The sequence below is a fragment of the Schistocerca gregaria genome, chromosome X (assembly GCF_023897955.1).
Source record: "Schistocerca gregaria isolate iqSchGreg1 chromosome X, iqSchGreg1.2, whole genome shotgun sequence".
NCBI classification, from domain to species: domain Eukaryota; kingdom Metazoa; phylum Arthropoda; class Insecta; order Orthoptera; family Acrididae; genus Schistocerca; species Schistocerca gregaria.
Window position 1 is genome coordinate 830,227,634 of NC_064931.1, and position 19,719 is coordinate 830,247,352.

The 19,719-nt window shown below is 35.6% G+C and overlaps 1 protein-coding gene across 1 annotated transcript in view; it reads left to right on the top strand.

Annotated features, from left to right (window-relative positions):
- Window positions 1-19,719, top strand: part of LOC126299332 (uncharacterized) — a 793,355-nt gene that overhangs the window by 590,584 nt on the left and 183,052 nt on the right. Inside the window, exons 55-57 of the mRNA XM_049991162.1 lie at window positions 6,980-7,134; window positions 11,474-11,605; window positions 18,294-18,396. Of these exons, the coding sequence (XP_049847119.1) occupies window positions 6,980-7,134; window positions 11,474-11,605; window positions 18,294-18,396 (390 nt within the window). The remainder of the gene's footprint in view (window positions 1-6,979; window positions 7,135-11,473; window positions 11,606-18,293; window positions 18,397-19,719) is intronic.

Sequence of the window (19,719 nt, forward strand, 5' to 3'; positions counted from 1 at the left end):
ATTTCCCAGTATGATATGAAAATCAGACCTTCTCTACCTTATCATCTCCATCTCAAATTGATAGGTAGTGTCATCAATATTCAGCTTAAATAAACGTGCACCTGCAGGGTTCACTAAACAAACAACTGATACAACATCAGGATGGTTTCAAGGACAATTTGTCACTAGGTAGACAGCACCTGGCAGTGAGCTGCGAAGGGTCTGGGTGGTGAAGGGGTGATGGCTGGCCAGGATTCTACATGGCCAAAGGCAGTGGCAGAAACAGCACCTGCAGAATGGCTTACACACAGCAAGATAGTACACTCATGCTCATTTGTGCACCAGGCATTCCATGGTGAAGGAGATCTGCAGCATAGTGGTGACGAAGTCTAACTGCTCTACTGCACTGTCTAAACTGTGCCTCCTACTCATTCATCATTAACACACAAAGTTACCAGCAGCAACTCACAGCCATACCACTGCAAAAGGACCACTACTCTGGATCAGATGGTGGGAATTATCTTTTAGCACTGACATCTTAATGTACATGATTCACTTGATGCCTTCCTAAGAGAAAGTCTCCATTCCTTCCAAGCTAATTATGTAAGTGTAGACCAGATATGGCTCAAATTCAAAGATACAGTATCAACAGCAATAGATAGATTCATACCACATGAGTTAATAAGAGACGGGACTGATACATCGTGGTACACAAAACACATCAGAACATTGTTGCACAAGCAATGAAAAAAGTATGCCAAATTCAGAAGAAAACAAAATCCCCAAGACTGCATAAATTTCACGGAAGCTGAAAATTTAGTGTGGACATCAATGTGAGATGCTTTTAATAGTTTCCACAATGGAACATTGTCTCAGAATATGGTAGAAAACCCAAAGAGATTCTGGTCATATGTAAAGTACACCAGTGGCAAAAAACAGTCAATACCATCACTGCACAATAGTGATGGAAATGTTACCAATGATCGTGCCACTAAAGTGGAGTTACTAAATACTTGTTTCCATAATTCCTTCATGAAAGAAGATGAAGTAACTTTCCAGAATTTGAAACCAGAACAGCTGTTAGCATGAGTTACATAAAAGTAGATATCTTAGGTGTTGGGAAACAACTCAAATCACTTAAGAAAGGAAAGTCTTCTGGTCCAGATGGTATACCAATCGGGCTCCTTTCAGAGTATACAGACACAATAGCGCCTTTCTTAGCAATCATATACAACCGCTCACTTGAAGAAATGTCTCTTCCTAAATACTGGAAAGTAGCACAGGTCACAACAATATTCAAGAAAGGAAATAAGAGTAACCCATTGAATTACAGACCCATATCACTGACCTCAATTTGCAGTAGGATTTTGGAGAATATACTGTACTCGAACGTTATGAATCACCTTGAAGAAAATGACTTATTGATACATAACCAACACAGATTCAGAAAATATCATTCTTGTGCAATGCAGCTCTTTATTCCCATGAAGTAATGAGTGCTGTCAACAAGGGATCTCAGATCGATTCCATATTCCTAGATTTCCAGAAGGCTTTTGATACCATTCCTCACAAGTGACTGTTAAGCAAATTGCGTGCATATGGAGTATCGTCTCAGTTGTGTGACTGGATTCATGATTTTCTTTCAGAGAAGTCACAGTTCATAGTGATAGACAGTAAATCATCGAGTAGAACAGAAGTGATGTCTGGTGTTCTGCAAGGTAGTGTAATAGGCCCTCTGCTGTTCCTGATTTACGTAAATGATCTAGCTGATAATCAGAGCAGCCCCCTTAGATTGTTTGCAGATGACACTGTAATTTACCGTCTAGTAAAATCATCAGATGATCAATTCCAATTACAAAATGATCAAGAGAGAATTTCTTAATGGTGCGAAAAGTGGCAATTGGCACTAAACAAAGAAAAGTGCGAGGTCACCCTCATGGGTTCTAAAAGAAATCCGATAAATTTTGGGTATAGGATAAATTGCACAAATCTAATGGCTGCCAATTTGACTAAATACCTAGGAATTACACATACAAACAACATAAATTGGAAAGACCACATAGATAATATTGTGGGGAAGGTGAAACAAAGACTGCGCTTTGTTGGCAGAACACTTAGAAGATGCAACAAACCCACTAGAGAGACAGCTTACATTACACTTGCCCGTCCTCTGCTGGAATATTGATGTGTGGTGTGGGATCCTTACCTGGTAGGATTGACGTTGTCGACAACATGGCGGATAACGCAGTGCGCCTGTGCAAAATACGTGATAAAAAGTGTTTGTGTTGTTGCAAAAAAGAAGAAAAGCCAGGAGAAAACAAGGAGAGGAGAATGCCTGCTGCAGCATCCAAACTTCTCTCGAGATTGTGCTACTGTAGTAACTGAAGATCCATGTAATTTGCCAGCTGAAGATGGGTGCAAACCTTAAATGCATATTGGCGTAAATAAAAAAAACGCATTAAAAAGTGGCTGGTTGCCATATTTTTTCAGTGAAATATCTATTTACCAAATTTCAATCACCAACTTTCTCTCCCGAATGCAAAAATATTTTGTTGACACCCACCTACTTAGGGAAAAAATGATAATCATAATAAAATTAGAGAAATCAGAGCTCAAATGGAAAGATTTTGGTGTTTCTTTTTCCCATGTGGCATCTGAGAGTGGAATGATAGAGAAGGAGTATGAAAATAGTTCAATGAGCCCTTTGCCAGGCACTTAAGAGTGAATTGCAGAGTAACGATGTAGATGTAGATGAGCAATAGAGAGAGAGATAGAGATAGACAGAGAGAGAGAGAAAGAGAGAGAGCGAGCGAGCGGGGGGGGGGGGGGGGGGGGGCGGCGAGGATAAATAATGACATAATGCAATTTTATGATAGGAGAGGACAGGGTAGAAAATGTGACAACAAAGGAGAGGGAAGAGGTCATCAAGGATGTGGAGTGGTTTTGAGTTAGGAGAGAAAAAGTATGGAAATTGAGAATATTTCGATGAAATGATTGTCTCATGCATAGTTCAAAAGGGCTGGTGCGGTACGAGGAAGTATCCCAATACAATTGGCATAGAAACAGTTGTTGAAGTAATCAGCATTGTGATGTGGTGCATTATTAATAACAAAATTAGTAAACAATTGTCTCCATACACTTATGTGAGTAAAAGTGGTAGTCAGTATAAGAATGGGAACAGTACTTAATTTATAAAATTTTAGGAGCAGGATGTAGCAGGGAAAGACAGGAAGATCTTGAGTGTCACAGACAATTTGACATGAGGGGAAGGAAGTTTATATATCAGCCCAAAAGTCTGCCAACTTTTAACTATACATGCACTGTGCACACAGTTGATCAATAACTATGCTAAAAATTATGACATAATGTTAGTGGTACAGTGTACCCTCTGCCATACACGGTACAGTAGCTTGTGGATTGTATATATAGATGTAGAAGTGGAACATTGCAGAAACATATCAGTTGGATGGTGATGTGAAGAGAGAGCATTATACACAGCTGTTTAGCACATACACTACTTAGAGTATCAGAGACCTTCATTAATTGAAAAATGTTCAAGTTATATTACGTTTTTGTTTCAAATGTGTGTCTACAGCTACAAAATTCTTACAATTATGTATTGTGGTCAAGATGTGTGCCAAAAATCTAAAGATTAAACTTACTGTTGTTCTATAACACTTGCAACATATATTTTCTGAAAATATGCTATCATTAATATAACTTATTGTCACTAAAGTAAGTTTGTTTACATATGATTGAGACTAGACCTAATCTTTTGTAAACATGTTTTCTTTTTTGTCAGTAATTTAATTAGACTTATTCTCGCTGAAGTAAGATTTTTACCATGAGTGAAAAGTGCATGATGTACCATAGAATTGTTAGCTCTGAGGTTTGGTGTGATGGCTGCAGTAGGTTTTTCCATTGGAGTGACTGTAGTGGTGTGGGAAATGGGGAAGTGGATCAGACTCATCAATGGTTCTGTAGGATATGCAGTAATGATAGGAAAATAGTGGAACAGGAGGGGAAAATTGCTGCCCTACAGACACAGTTAGAGCAGACTAGGGAAGATCTGAACAGGTTGAGGAGGGAGAAGGGTAAAGGGAGGTGGGGAGTGGCAACAGGTAGAACAGACCTAGAACTTTGTCAGACAGCTTTGTGGTGATGTGAAGAATAAGTTTGACCTGTTGCTTCAGTTAGAAACTGATGAGCCTCAGGCAGAGGTAGGTGCAGAGAAGGCACAACAAACTTTCAGTAGAAAATTGAATAAGAATGTAGGGAAGTCAGCAAAGAGAAAGAAAGTTTTGTTGTTAGGTAGTTCACATGCCAGAGGTGTATGCCAACTTTTGCAAGACCAGTTAGGATCAGAATACCAGGTCAAAAAAATTTTTAAACCTAGTGCTGGTCTGGGTCAGGTGACAGAGGATTTAAGTTCACTGTGTAAGGATTTTACCAAGGAAGACACCATGGTTATTGTGGTTGGGCTGGGTAATAGTATTGACCGAGATCCTGGGTACAATATAGAGTGTGACCTGGCAAAGATTGCATCACCAAAGAGACATACCAGTGTTGAGTTTGTGTCTGTTCTGAGACGCCTTAACCGACCTCATTTAAACTCTTTCTGTTGGGAGAGTTAATTTGGAGTTGAATGGCTACTTAGGTCTGGTGCGGGGTCACATTTTGGTTTGGCTCCTGTTGATTCACTCAGTGGATGGGATTATACTAGGCATGGCCTACACCTCAACAGGAAAGGGAAGGGTAAACTGGCTGGGCTAATAGCAGGAAATGTAAGGGGAGAGGCACTGCCATGAGTGGTAATATACCAGTGGTCATAGGTGTTGGAGCGCCACCTTTTTTAGGATAGGTAGGACAGATTGAACTCAAGTTCTGATAGAAGTAAAGATTGAAACAAACCTTCAGTTTGAGAAAGAAATCAAACAGCATAATCCTGGCCAATTGCTTCAGAAAACACAGCTGTTGTGAAAAAATTTACAGCAATCAGCAGGAATTTTATTCCCGCCCAATTTCATCTCGGTACATGTGACAGGCCAACTATCTTTAGTGCATCACAATATTCAAGGGCTTAGAACTAAATTTAGTGAACTACTTATGTGCATTTATGAATTAGTCATCAAACCCAGTTGATATAATCTGTCTCTCTGAACATCATGTGACCATTGGTATAGATATGTTAAACTGTACAGAATTTAAGCTAGCCTCTTACTTCTATAGACAAAATATGGAGAAAGGAGGAGTTGCCACATTTGCTAAAAACAGTTTTAAATTTAAGAATACTGACATTGATAAATTTTGCTTAGAGCAGCACTTAGAAGCATGTGCAACAGAGAAATAACTTCATAATAGGTCCTTTATAATAGTAGCCATATACAGAGCACCTTGAGGAAATTTCAACCTGTTTATAAATAGCCTTGAAGCTTTATTATCTCATCTAAAATTTAAAAAAAAGAACTAGTGGTTGCTGGTGATTTTAATATAAATGTCCTGAAAAACACTGTCAATGAACAGTTATTGAAATTAGTTACATTGTCATCCAATTTAATTTCTACTGTAAATTTCCCATCTAGGGTATACAAATGTTCTAAGACTGCCATTGATAATAACTTTATAGACAATTCTAGGCAGCTAAACCACATTACAAAACTAGTAGTAAATTGGCTCTCTGACGATGACATGCAACACCTAACATTAAATTTTGAAAATTGTCAGGGTAAAACTTCTATCAGAAATGAGTACAGAAGGCCAATAAAACAGTCAAAAATTGAATAATTTAGGAGATTGCTCAAAGAAATTAATTGGATGGATCTTTACAGCATCCAAGACACAAATGAAAAATATAAAACATTTATTAATAATGTTAGCACCTTATTTGAAAATTGTTTTCCCCTGAAGGTAACTAAAACCAATCAGAAGTCTAATAAGAAACCATGGATCACACAAGGGATGAAGATATCATGTGAGACAAAAAGAAATCTCTATCTGATATGTAGTGACACCTTTGATATTAGCATTATAGCTCATTACAAAAATTACTGCAAAATATTGAAGAAGGTTATCCAGAAATCAAAACACCTGCATTATGAGAAGAAGATAAATACATCTGGCAACAGAAAGGAATGAAGCATTGTGCTATAAAAACCTTGGACATCTATCCAGTTATATAAAGAATTTGTTAGATAATATTAACTTCAAACAAAAATTGAAAATATATCCGTTTGAAAACTCCTTCTCTTTTGTAGAATTACGTATTAAGAAAAAAAGATAGATTAAGGCAATCATCTAAAGAATCAGGAGATAGTGACTTTTTTTCTCTGAGAAAGTGTATTGTAATTGTAAAGCTGACTAACTTCATATCATGGGGAGAGATTGTAATCATGATCTGTGGATCTGGTAAATAACTGAAATTAAACTATTTAGGTTTTTTACAACATACTGCATGGAAATTCACATAGAATAAAGTGTATTAATTCAGGAGAGCAGAATACAATTTGTGCAAATGTGGAATTATGTCTCAGTGTTACTTAAGGCCTGACATCAATAAAGATAGTACCCACCAGGAAACAAAGAACTGGCAGTGCCAGCAGCTAATGCTATGACCAAAATTGGATACCTGTATATGGCAGTGAGGTGATTGTCTATGGTATCATTTTAATTGACTGCTTTCTAGTGAAGCACAAGCACATAAGCACATATAATTCTTCACATAAGTGACAACAGACTTAGTAACATCAGTAACTGAATGCTGGATGCACAGTGCATTTCCAAAATATTTTACATGTTCTGCTGTTTGCAACCTCGTCAGTAAGGAGTTAGCATTGTTTAAGTATGTTTACTACAACCAAATAAAATTGGATCAAATTGCTTTAGTTCCTTGTTTTGTTTGCAGATGTTGAGTATACAGCAACACTGGAAAGTATAACAAACATATTGTTATATAATCATAAAGTCATACACACTACAGTTTCCAACTATTTTTCCATTTCAGAAAGGTGTTGAATACTGCTTCCGAACCTTTCATGAAGGTATAAATGAAACAATTGATTACTGGAGAAAATATATAAGATCTGAGACTCATGAAGCACTAAAAGGTGTTTGGGATAGTGCCGAACCATATTTAGAAAACTTCATATATGATTTAAGGTATGTACTCAACACATTTTCATTTGTACTTTGAATTCACATAGTTGCATTGTGTTTATTGGGAACATTACTATCTTGTAATTTATAGGAAAGAATATCAGAATTACACAATAATTACTTTTGTGCCTTCACTCACTTTTTCTATAGAAAAATGAATAACTAAGGTGTCTTATAACAAATAGGTTGTAATTTAGTTAGTGCCTTAAAATGCCTTCATAATCTTTTCTCACTTCTCCAGTAAACTTCTGTACAAAAGTAAATACAAATTACTGTACACTCACACTAACAACCAGTTGAATTTGGGATAGATGCTGCATTGGAGTGAGAGTGTTTCTATCATCATGACAAAAGGAATATTTCAGCACATCACATAGGAACACTCCATTCCCTTGCAAAAACTGGCGTTTCAATGTGATGTCATGTCAAAGGTGTGGCACAAGTATTTCAACTCTGGGAAAACCACTTCCACCAGAGTCAACAAAAATGTGTTGATGACAAATCAACTATGGATAAACCATAATGCTTATCATTACTCACCATTTTGATTCCAGATAACTACAATCAGTGAACTGCCATGGCATCCAGAATCACCTACTTCCTGTTGGATACAGAATCCACCCCCTCCCCCCTCCCTGCTTGTACTGCTGCTCACTGAGCATCCCATGTAAGTAAGGTCACACATACATACAGGAAAAATACTACTGGATGCTCAAAGTAGGGAAAAGGTTATCTCAAGGATAAGTTACAATGATGAGGTACAGGTATAGTAAAAACTGTATGGGACAGTGCATACTGCTTATCAACAAGACACTGTTTGTGAAGTTGGTAGAGGTATTTTAATGTTTAATGACGTTTGTAGGGTTGTAATGTGGCCTTTGATATATCTGCCACAATATTTCACCAGTGAACAGTGGAGGGACCTACTGATCGGTACAGTCATGTGCAGTCATTTAACTATAGCATCCTACACCTACAACTTGAGCAAGATATTGCACCAGTCCATCTCTCTCATAATCTGTCAAAACGACTTGAGAAATATTTACAGAGATGAGGATGCTGTGTGTCATTGACAACAGTCTTACCCATTGTATGTGAGACTCCATCAAGTGAGGTGTGTGGGACTTGTGACCATCTCCAACCAATGCCCGTAAACTGTGGAGGCTGTTGAGCAGCCATGGACCAGGATCGCTTTCTAATGCTGTTGCTGTCTTGTGGAGTCTATGCAGTGACATATCATTGTCATCATTAGTGTAAACAGGGGTACTATATGCTATTAGAACTGTGTCTCAAATTCCGTTGCCTATGCGTATACAGGACGTATAAAAATTAACAGCAAAATATGACATGGATGTAAGTATGTGATAATAAACGCAAATGATAATTTCATATGTGTGGTTATGAGGCACCACTGACTTAGTACACAATATTGCCCATGTTAGTAGAAATGTATACCTTTTTATATCTCCGTATAATTGGGATAAAATTTCATCCATGGCCCATGATTGGGGAAAGTGGGTCATGTGTGATTGGGCACTGTCACATTTTGCTACTGATGTAAGAAGATATCTGATGCCCCAGTGTGATCCAACATGGACAGTTCAAGCAAAAACTTTACCTTGTCTTCTAAGATCACATAAACACAATCACCTGGATTTTTTTCCTGCCCCATCTCATAAAGTGAAGTGTGTAGCACTCTTTTGATATAGTTGGAGAACCAGGGCAGTGAGCTGTACAATCTTGTCAAGATTTATAAGAAGATGTAGGGAGTTCTGAAAAAAAACTGTATTAAATTTCTTGTTAAGATAGATTATGGTTGATATCTGAGCCAATTTAGATGGGGACATGGGCAGAAACTTTAAATTTCAAATGCATTTGTATTAAAAATGGCAATACTTCATACTGAAGTTAATGGTAGTTCATAGCCACATGTACACAATTATCACATACATGGCTTGTTTGTGGACCTATATTTACTGGAACTTTTGTAGTTCTGTTATGATATAATTTCATGTGTGCCACTTTAGACTATTAGCTGATTTTGATGGGGTTAAAGGTACTTCTCTCATACACTCTAACAAAAATACTTCTGTAATAATGCACCAGGTAATGACCTTGTTGATTCACGATCAGTAAAGATGTCCTGTGTTTTTAAGTGGTTACTGGTGGAGACATTTGTAAAAAGCTTTATTTAATCCCTTTGATGTGTTAGAATGATGACCTGCATGTTTGTATCAGCATCTGAGACTGAGATAAACAGTTATTTATTCATAAAAAATGAATAGATTTTGGAACAAGGCTAAGAATGAAACTCAAATGATTTAACTGATTTCTTTATTTCAGTGTAATCAGCCTGTGGTTGATAGCAATTAAAAACAAAGTTCATTAAAGTAATTCACTCTCAGTTGTTTTGTGGGGTGATACGTATGTGAAGTATCCATGGTGATGAGTATAAGAGGTTGTGAATTGTTGACAGAAAGTGATATGGTCAACATGTTATCACCAAAGTTGACTCATGACTGTTGATGAATGGCTACAGACAAAAGCAATAAATAATGTATTCAAACTGTAGCTACAAGCAATTTAAATCATTGAAATTCTCAAAACAATTATTTTGGGAGACAGGATTTTAATTTCCACTTATGATGCTGAAAGAAATAACCAAACGATCTGGGCATATGTACACACTCTTTGTATACCATAATAGTATTCACTATGACCATGTAGGTGCACAGTAATTCAAAGACAGTAATGATAATAAAATAAATAAAATGTATTTAGATTGTAATGGAAATGGCATTGCACAAATATAAAGATCCTCCAAAATAAGTGAAGAGTCAAAGATGATTTTCTAAATCACCTGGGGGAAAATGTTAAGAAATAGAGAAATGGAAAAATAAGATGTGTGTTTTATCTCAATAATACACCAATCTATGCTTTCAACAAATTTATGGTTTTTTATCATAAGGTTGTGCTGTTCTAGTTGTTAAAGAATGCTCTCTTAATTTGTCCATTGTGATCAGTTTTTCTTGTTGAAAACAGAAACTAATGTTTGACTAAGGTCAGTTATAAATATTACTTAACAGTTTTGTGTTTTACTACTTCATTTCTGAAGAGTAAAATTCCTTAATCTGTTGACCACTCAGAATTGTTTTTTCTTTGTCTTTTCCTGCTCCTTTGTAACAGCTGCATTAAAGTCACATCTCTAGACTAAACTGCATAACTCTTCATTGAACTCCCTTCAGGAGCAGTGGTCATAGTAGTAGTAGTATTGGTAGTAGTAGCTCTTGTTGCTGTGGTGTTCAGTCTGTAGACTGGTTTGATGCAGCTCTTCATGCTAGCCTATCCTGCACAAGCCTCTTCATCTCTTAAATAACTGCTGAAAGTGACACCCATTTGGACTTGCCTACTCTATTCATGCCTGTGTCACATTCTAGAATTTTTACATCCCACACATCCATTCATTACCAAATTGACTATTACTTGATGCCTTAAGTTGTGTCCTATCAATTGTTTCTTTCTTTAAGTCAAAATGTGCCATGAATGTATTTCTTCTTTAGTTTGATTCAGTACTTCCTCATTAGTTATTTGACTTACCCATCTAATTTTCAACATTCTTCTATGGCACTACATTTCAAAAGCTCCTATTCTCTTCTTGTCTGAAATGATAGACATCTACCTTTCATTTATGTTCAAAGCTACACTCCAGACAAATACCTTCAGAAAAAAGGCCCAATATTCACATTTATATTAGATGCTATAAAATTCCTCTTTTGCATAAATGACATTCTTGCTATTCTCTGTCTGCATTTTATATTTTGTCTTCTTCAGCCATCAGTTATTTTACTGCCCAAATATCTAACAATTTACTCTTTTTAGTTTCTCACTTCCTAATCTAATTACATTGTCATCAGCTGATATAATGTGATTAAACTTCATCTTTTAATCTCTTTTCAAGGCATTATCCATTCTGTTCAACTGTTTTTCCAAAGTATTTGCTGGCTCTTACAGAATTGCAATGTTGTCAGCAACACTACTAATCCTTGTCTTTCTACTTATTTTATCCCCTGCTGCCTTCGGATTAGGTTCAAGTGTCAATAAATAGTATATGTTCCAATAAGATACTGTAATACTGTAGATTATATTGTAGGTAAATTGATTTTTAATGGCTCTGTTACAGCATGCACTCATTGAGGGCACACCACACTGATTTTATTTACACTTATTCATTACATTATTATAGGACACATAAAGGGTGCAAAGTAATCCACTATTTTCACACACAAATTGACAGAAATAAACAGTGGTGCTAAATATTTTTCAATAAGCTTATCTGTTTCAGGTCACTGAGAGCTGTAAATGACGATTTTGAAGAGTTTAAAGTGTTCCTTAACAACTCCTACAATGCAAATGAATTCTACATTAAAGATATTTTCAATTATTTTCAGTACATAATTGATAAATTGTCCATTAGGTAAGTTGTTACAAATCTCACAATAAACTAAGAGAATGCATGTAACTGCTGTAAGTTGAATTTGAAATGTAAACAACTCAGTTATTTGCAGCTGTTGAATAATCACACTCATTTTGATTTTTGTTTCCTAAGTGAGGCTTCTCATTAGTTACTGTTCACAAAAGAGTAATCAGAAAAAAGTTTTATGATTATGATTGTGAGAAAGTAATTCTGGAAAGTTTAATAAGTTCCCTGGATTCCAGTGTGTATAAACATAAAAATGGAATTGATATTTCATTTGGCAAATCTCCTGCTATTTGCAAGTCATGAACTGCATAGGATACAGTTGGTGTTTCATGAATTTAATCAAGGGTGAGCAGGGCCACATTAGTGCAGACTATCAAAGAGAATGTAACATACCTGTAATTAGAATAAATGACAGTTGTCAACAACTAAAACCAGACATAACTGTAGATATTTTTATGGCATCACTGTGGTGCCCACTTAATCCCCATGGTGTTTCCTCTAAGAGCCAGGTTACACACACATCTAGCTAACACCCCTTCTTTGCTGTTTGTGAAGTTATGCTGCAATTTAATCCAAACTGATTCCCTCAAGACATTGTCTTAGTAACATGAGGACAAGGAATGAGGCAGTTCTCTGCTATTACAAACCTGCTTGGCTGTTGTAAACAAGGGCATAATTTATGTTCACTACAGTCATATTTTGCAGTCTTGGTGGTTAAAACTATATATTACAAGCTACAGTTTCATGGAACACAGTAAACATAGCCTTGTGGAGGCCTCTGTCATCAATAATACAACTGAGTGTGGAACTGTTCTTCAAGAAAAACACCTTTTTAATAGTATTCTCACTAAGCAGAACCAATTTCAACTGAACAGTTCCCTTTATAGGCCAAAAAAATTATTTTATAGGGAGCATCTCCCCTTGTCCTTTCAGTTTCTGGAATTTTTATGTATTCACATCACAGAGTGCATCTAATTTTCTGCTGATTGTAAACATTCTGGTGAAATATGTTCTTTACATAGTGCACTTCAAATGAGAAGCTTACAGGTATATGACCCATAAAACAAAATTTGGAACACCCTCTATCATTGTGTTGAACTGGCAGTTGCTGATGTAAATGTGTGTGGTTCCTATAAATACCATGAGCCAACTTATCAGCAGCTTTTCTCCTCAACAGCATGTGAAAGAGGGGAAGCAACCATACTTTTGGATCTCCATAGCAAATGCAATATTGGGGGCAGAGAGTTTAGGTGGAGCAAAATGTGCACAAAGTCTCTCTGCATCTCAGTATTATGATATCATACGGCAAAGATGTTTTCACAAGTATGAATCAGTTCCACAGACCCCAGGTCTCCTCCGTCCAAATCTTCTATAACAATGTTGGTGACAAAGGGGGGCAATAGACTGTCCATAGCTACACAATAAGTCTGTTTAAATACCTGATCATTGAATAATAATTATGTGTAGGCTGACAAATGCCAGTTGTTAAAAAAAATGTGATTGAAAAATTAAAAAGAGAAGCTACATATAAAGTTAATAAAATATTGGTGTTACCAGAACAGAGCTCTTGTTAGTTTCATAAGATACCTGTTTAACTTTCAGTATAGCTACTTCCTTAGCCCCCTAGACCAGAGTGCTCAACATTGTTGTGAGTTGCTGAGATATGTGACATATTGTAGTCCACATGTCACTTGTAATAGGCCAATTTATGAATTTTTGATAGAATAAATCTTGTTGGGAAATGGAGGATGGGCAGACTTCATAACAAAAATGAAATGTTTTTTGTGTGATTTCCCATGTAAATAATCTGCTGTTGAGTACAGTAGTGATTTTCATTTTCATTGTCTTCCTTGGTAAAGCAGTGGATCTTTTGTGGCATCATCTTACTGATGAAGTCCTGTAGATCTAGCAACACCACAGCACAGCCTTCATCCTGGGCATCAGCAAATTCAGTTGTTTCTCTTCGAATAAAGTGCCTTTGTTAACAACTGCTGTGGTTTGCTTTCGAACTTAGAATTACCCAAACAATGTTATTTTATCCATGTTGGATATTGTGAAGTCCACACCTGTTAATGATAGTTGGTGAATGACACAGACAGCCACAAATACTTTTAAATCTTGTATTTTAGCGATACAACCAGTTTCGGGCTACCATGCCCATCTTCTGATGGCTAATAATTTTCATTACACAGATGTTTTGATCAATAGTATGTCATCTGCTCCACACTGCACAAGAATATTTGAGTGCTTAGTGCCACTGTATCAATTGTTTCATTAATAAAGATATGCTGAAGTGCTTGCATTTTTTATATACATGCTGCAAAACATGTTTTCACTTACATACATTCCAGTAGAAGACAAACCAAATTGCCATCTAATGGAACATATACTTGTGCAGTCTGAAGCAGATGACTGCTGTTGATCAAAACATCTGTGTAGTGAAAATTATTAGCCATCTGAAGATGGGAATGGTGGTCCAAAACTGGTTATGACAGTAAAAGAAAGCTTTCCAAAATTTTTGTGGCTTGTTGCGTCATTCAGCAACCAGCATCCAAATAATGTTTAAAGAGTTACTAGCTCAACTTTACTGATGAAGTGAATGACAGAAACATGCTTGGTAATCAGGAAAAAATCCAGACACTTTTTCCTGATGTAGTTAATCCTCAGACATTGAGGAATGCTTCTTAGTGTATCATATCAAGGAACTAGTCAAAAGACATAGTTGTGGAAGACACATTTTCTGTATATCAAGATATAATACAATTTTAGTTGACACAATCATCAATCAAATGAATTTTCTTTCATCCATTCATTCTGATCACAGGTATTCGTAGTGACTCGTAAAACGAAATGTAACATAGAACATCCAATTCTTGGTACAAATTTTATCCTTTCTACATTTCTTTGCAATTAAAAGCTAAGTTAGTTGAAATATGTAACTTATTAATTTTATTTTTCAGTGTCACTATGTAATTAAAGTTTCTTGATGTATAATTACATGTGTAAGCAGACTAATTATGGCAGTAATTAATTAGCAGTCCATTTATTAAAACATAATTTTCTTGGTTAAAGTAAAATTTGACTTATTCAACATCAATCATGATGGAATCAACAGAATGCAATGAATGAGTGAATGTGTCAGAGATAATATCATACCACTCATGACAAAATAAATGTCATTAATGAAAGAGATAAGGAACCAAAATTATGCTTGTTGTCTTGTGCCAGTGATACTGAAATGAATTTGGAAACCTAAAAATTAAACTGTGTTAGAGCGAAGAATTTGCTCTGAGGGAGATGATGTTTCTCTTTTATCATATATGTATTTCTCATTTGACACCATATTCAAACATATGCTTTAGAAGAGGATTTCCATTCATATTATTAGGTAATTATTCAGCTAATTAGTTATTTACATGTTACAGGGATCATAATATGTGACTGCAGTTAACTTTATTATCCATTTCATTCTTTATATCAGTGAGTTGGTGGTGAAATGTTTTGATGGCTGGATCTCTCACTCCTTTCTGTGCCACACTAAGGCTGAGTGGTGGATAGTATAAATTATTTATCCTCCTTGTGTTATATTTATGAATGTTACTGATGATTTCAAACTGTGATTGTGTGTTGGAAACCAACTTCATGATTGAGTAAATGTACTTTGTGGCTGTTGTCAGTATGTTGAACTCTTCAGAAAGCTGGTTATAAGAGGTTTGAGAGTAGACACTAAACATTATCCTTATTAAAAGCTCTGTGCAAGAAACACTTCTTTCTTCAGTGGTGAGTTGGAAAATAGAAAAGAAAGTAAAGTTTTTTCCCATTTTTATCTCCAAAATGTGGTGTTACATGTCATGCAAAAGTTGCAGAAATAAGATGTCTAAGAAGATCTGTAACATGTCACTTCTAGTTCAGGTTCTTATCAATATAAACACCTATCAAGTGAGGTGGCACAGTGGTTAGCACACTAGACTCTCATTCAGGAGGATGATGGTTCAAACCTGCATCCGGCCATCCTGATTTAGGTTTTCCGTGATATCCCTAAATCGCTTCAAGCAAATGGTTGGATGTTTCTTTTAAAAGGGCATGGCTAGCTTCCTTCCCCATTTTTCCCTAATCCGATGGGACTAATGACCTCACTGTTTCGTCCCCTTCTCCTAGATCAATGAACCCACCTATATAAACACCTAAGAATTTAGAATATTGTATTTCATTTATTAATTTACCCCTGTGCATTATTGCTAATAGTATGGCAAGACCTTATTCATTACTGAGTTGCAAGTATTGTGTTTTATCTTTATTGTTTGCCGTCAGTAATTTGAGTGTACAGTCTCAAACTTGAAGACTACATGACAAATGCAAGTTTCTGAAGTCATCCTCTGTAATCTGTCTATTTAAAAGTGTTTAAAGCACATAATTATGACCAAAAAAGAACCCAGTACAATGATGAAGATGATCATTGCAAGTATTATACTGAGCAGGAGCAGGGATTCAAATACATTTTGGTGTTGCCCTAAAGTGAAACAGCTATTTTCTGTCTACATCATTTTTAATGTCTCTTCACATGCTGTAGTTTTGATCTTCTGTCCAAAGTCTGGTTTGATACAGCTATCTATGCTAGTCTGTCCTTCACAAGCCATTTCATTTTTGTATAACAACAATGAGTCTACATCCCTGGTTACTATAGTCAAACACTGGCGTCCCTCTCCCTACACACTTCCTTCAGTTGCCAAATTGATGATTGCTTTATACCGTAAGATGTATTCTATCAACTAACCCTGTCTTTTAGTTAAGTTGTGACATAAATTCCATTTTTTTCCAAATTTTATTCTGTGGCTGCTTATTAGTTAGCCAGTCTACCCATCTAACCCTCAGCATTCCCCTATAGCATGGCATCATCTATTCTTTTCTTGCATGAAGCGTTTAACAACCACTTTCCATTTCCAAACAGTGCTACATTCCAGACAAATACCTTTGGAAAAGACTTGCAAACATTTATATTAATATATATAATTTTAGAATATTATAATAGTAAGTGTGTTTTTCTTTTCAAATGTTGGCTTGATAACAGATGGGGATGTCATGCTTGCAAGCTCTTGTGCCTCAGTTTAATTCTCTTATGTAGCAATATATTCAGTGAAATTAAGATTTTTTGACACTTTTCTTTATATGACTCTCACTTTTACAGTGTCATTCATATTTAGTCAGCATACTTGTATGTTATCAGGACAATCACATATATATCAGTCTTGGTTGTGCCATTACTCAGTTTCTTTAGTATGTCTTAGAGATGAAGTTATATTGTATTTTCTTCCTACATTAATAGTACATGTTAATAATGGACTTGTATTGTGCCCTACACAAATTGGAAGGGGGGGGGGGGGGGGGCAGATTGTCGAGAAGCAAGCATTAGCTAATTTCTTGTAAGGTCGTCCATCTTCCATTTCATTTATTATCATTGATTTCAATATTTACATGATATAGGAATTGTCACAATACTGTCCAGAATATGCACAGTAGAATATTAGAAAATTCTATCAAACATTTTATAGCTGAGGTATAGGTTAATTCATGCTGCAGTTCAGTGTAGATGCAGAGTGCATCTGCTCAAGATAGTCAATGTGTGGCTGTCTTTAGGGGATGTTAAACACAAGACATAGATTTTTATGAATAAAAAGTAAGTTTATTCTATATACAGAGTACAACTGTGTGCACCCCGGTTGGTTTGCAAGTTCCCAGCTACTCATGGTAGGGCAGAGAGATATTGCCTTAAAACTGAAAGTTAATCATTATGGAATTAGAGTCCAGAAAATATTAGGAGGGAAACGTGTCCTAGCTAGCTTTAAGCCAGTGCAAAGAGAGCTTGTGGCTTTGAGGTAATGCTTTTGCGCAATGGCCAACAGTCAATACGAACCCTATTGTCAGCATAAATGGAGTGCATTGTGGGCAGATTTTTCAACATTTATGTTCCATGGGAACAAGCAATCTTTGCTGAAGCAACAGATTTACTTGGCACATAGACCACAATGGATTATACTTGAACATTACAAGAAAATATTTGAGTGAAAATTTTGAAATAAATATTGGACTGGTTGGGCGATATGTAGAGCTCAATAGAGGTTGAGATCAATTCAGGAAGCACCTTGAGCTACACACTGTTTACTGGTTCTACAGTAGAGACCACTGACAGAGTATTTATTTAAATTTTAATGATATCTTTTTGGTAATATAAAAGCCTAAAACATGAAGTAGTTTCTGTCAACACTGTGACTACAATTACTTATAAATTACACAATAAATGAAGTGATTTATCAGTGCTATTGCCTTTATAATTCTGATAAAGTTTTTTCCATTGTCTTTTGTTTATAACTTAGTGTTTCATTTTTAATTTGAAGGTGATTCCCCCACCCCACCCCCTCTCCCCCAACCCAGCTAACGATAGATATAAACTAGTGCACCACTCATTTTTGCAATTAATAAGAATTATTATCCCACCTTTATTACAGTTATGAAGTTTTTAGTTAGTTTTATCAAATTTTTAGCTATTATAAGAAGTGATGTCCACTCCAGTTTATAAAATGAAATATGGATGTGGTACAGATGCCATAGAGTGAATATAAGTTGAAATCATATTTAATTATTGGTGGAAAAAAACCTCTATTCTTTTTTCTATTTCTTTTCACAGGGAACATATTGAATCACTTCCAAAAATTGTAAATGAAATATGGGAAATGATGGGTGAATCAGGAGAAGCTGTTAGGGAATCAATTTTATGGATAGTTGATACTGTAAGTACATAATCTAAACTGAAGACATTTTAGAAATATCTACTAGTTATGTTATACATATCTGCCAACAAGCAACAATAATACATGAAAAATTTCACTGCATTTTCAATAGAAAGCACCAAACATATGTGAACATAGAATGTTTGGTCAAGAAGATTCTATACTTGGCTTGTTAACTTATGTGAAGCTGCTGTGCTTGCTACTGCCCTATGTTGTCAGGCCGATAGTCTCAATGATAAATATGACAGAAATAACTGAAACAAAATTTTGTTAGGTGTGATAAATGTGAAATGCTGTGAATATTGAATGAATCTATTGCAGTTACATTTACATTTTACATTTACATTAGTTGTATTCCACTGATCCCATGGATAGTGGGATGTGGAAAGAAATTTAAAAAAAAAAACATATATTTAATTTAAATGCAGTTTTAACAGAATTCTAAAAGACTACTCTATTAATGTTCTAATTCTAAGTAGCCTAAAATTTTTAATTTCTTAGTTTCTGTAAAGGTGCTCTTCAATGGAGTAGGAGGAATAACCCAACAGAAAGGTCTTTAATTTCATCTTTAACTTCATCACATTCTCTATGTGACATTTAATGTGTTCTGACAAGCTGTTGAATACATGTGTACTCTTGTATCTGAGTCTGTACTCGTATTCATGCTTTTCACTATTTTTTGATAAAAAATAAATATTTGTATTGACAGGGGATGTCAACGAAAACTGTGAACTATTTGTCAAAATATGATGCATTTTAATAGGGCATTGCAAGATGTTTTAGTATTAACACCAGATATACTTATTATAACAGACTTCCTTATAAAGAAGATACTATCACTATAAGTTGAGTGTCTCCAAAAAAGATTTCTCAACTCATTAATGATGGAAATACACATAATAAACTAGTTTCATCATTTTTAAACCACATACAACAATCATTATACACACAGCAAACATAACTGTTCAAAGATGCTTGATAAATTTTATACAGCGCGTTTTCCAATTAAAACTGTGAACTTTCTGTAGTCCCAAAAACTTAGCACTTTCTAATTCTTGTAACCCATTATTTGAGAAACCAGTACTGAGAGTGGTACTATGTTCTATTCCTATGCTAGTAGCACCTTTGAAAAGGGCAAAATTTACGTCTTCTGAAATGGCAAGTGGAAGATCGTTTATGTATATCAGAAACAATAGAGGCCACAAGACAGAACCTTGTGCAGCACCATGTATGATTGCTTTCAATTCTGAGTGCCTACTGCTATGAGAATGTATGAAACTGATACACTTCAAATTCAATAAGAATCAAAAGACAGAACTGAGA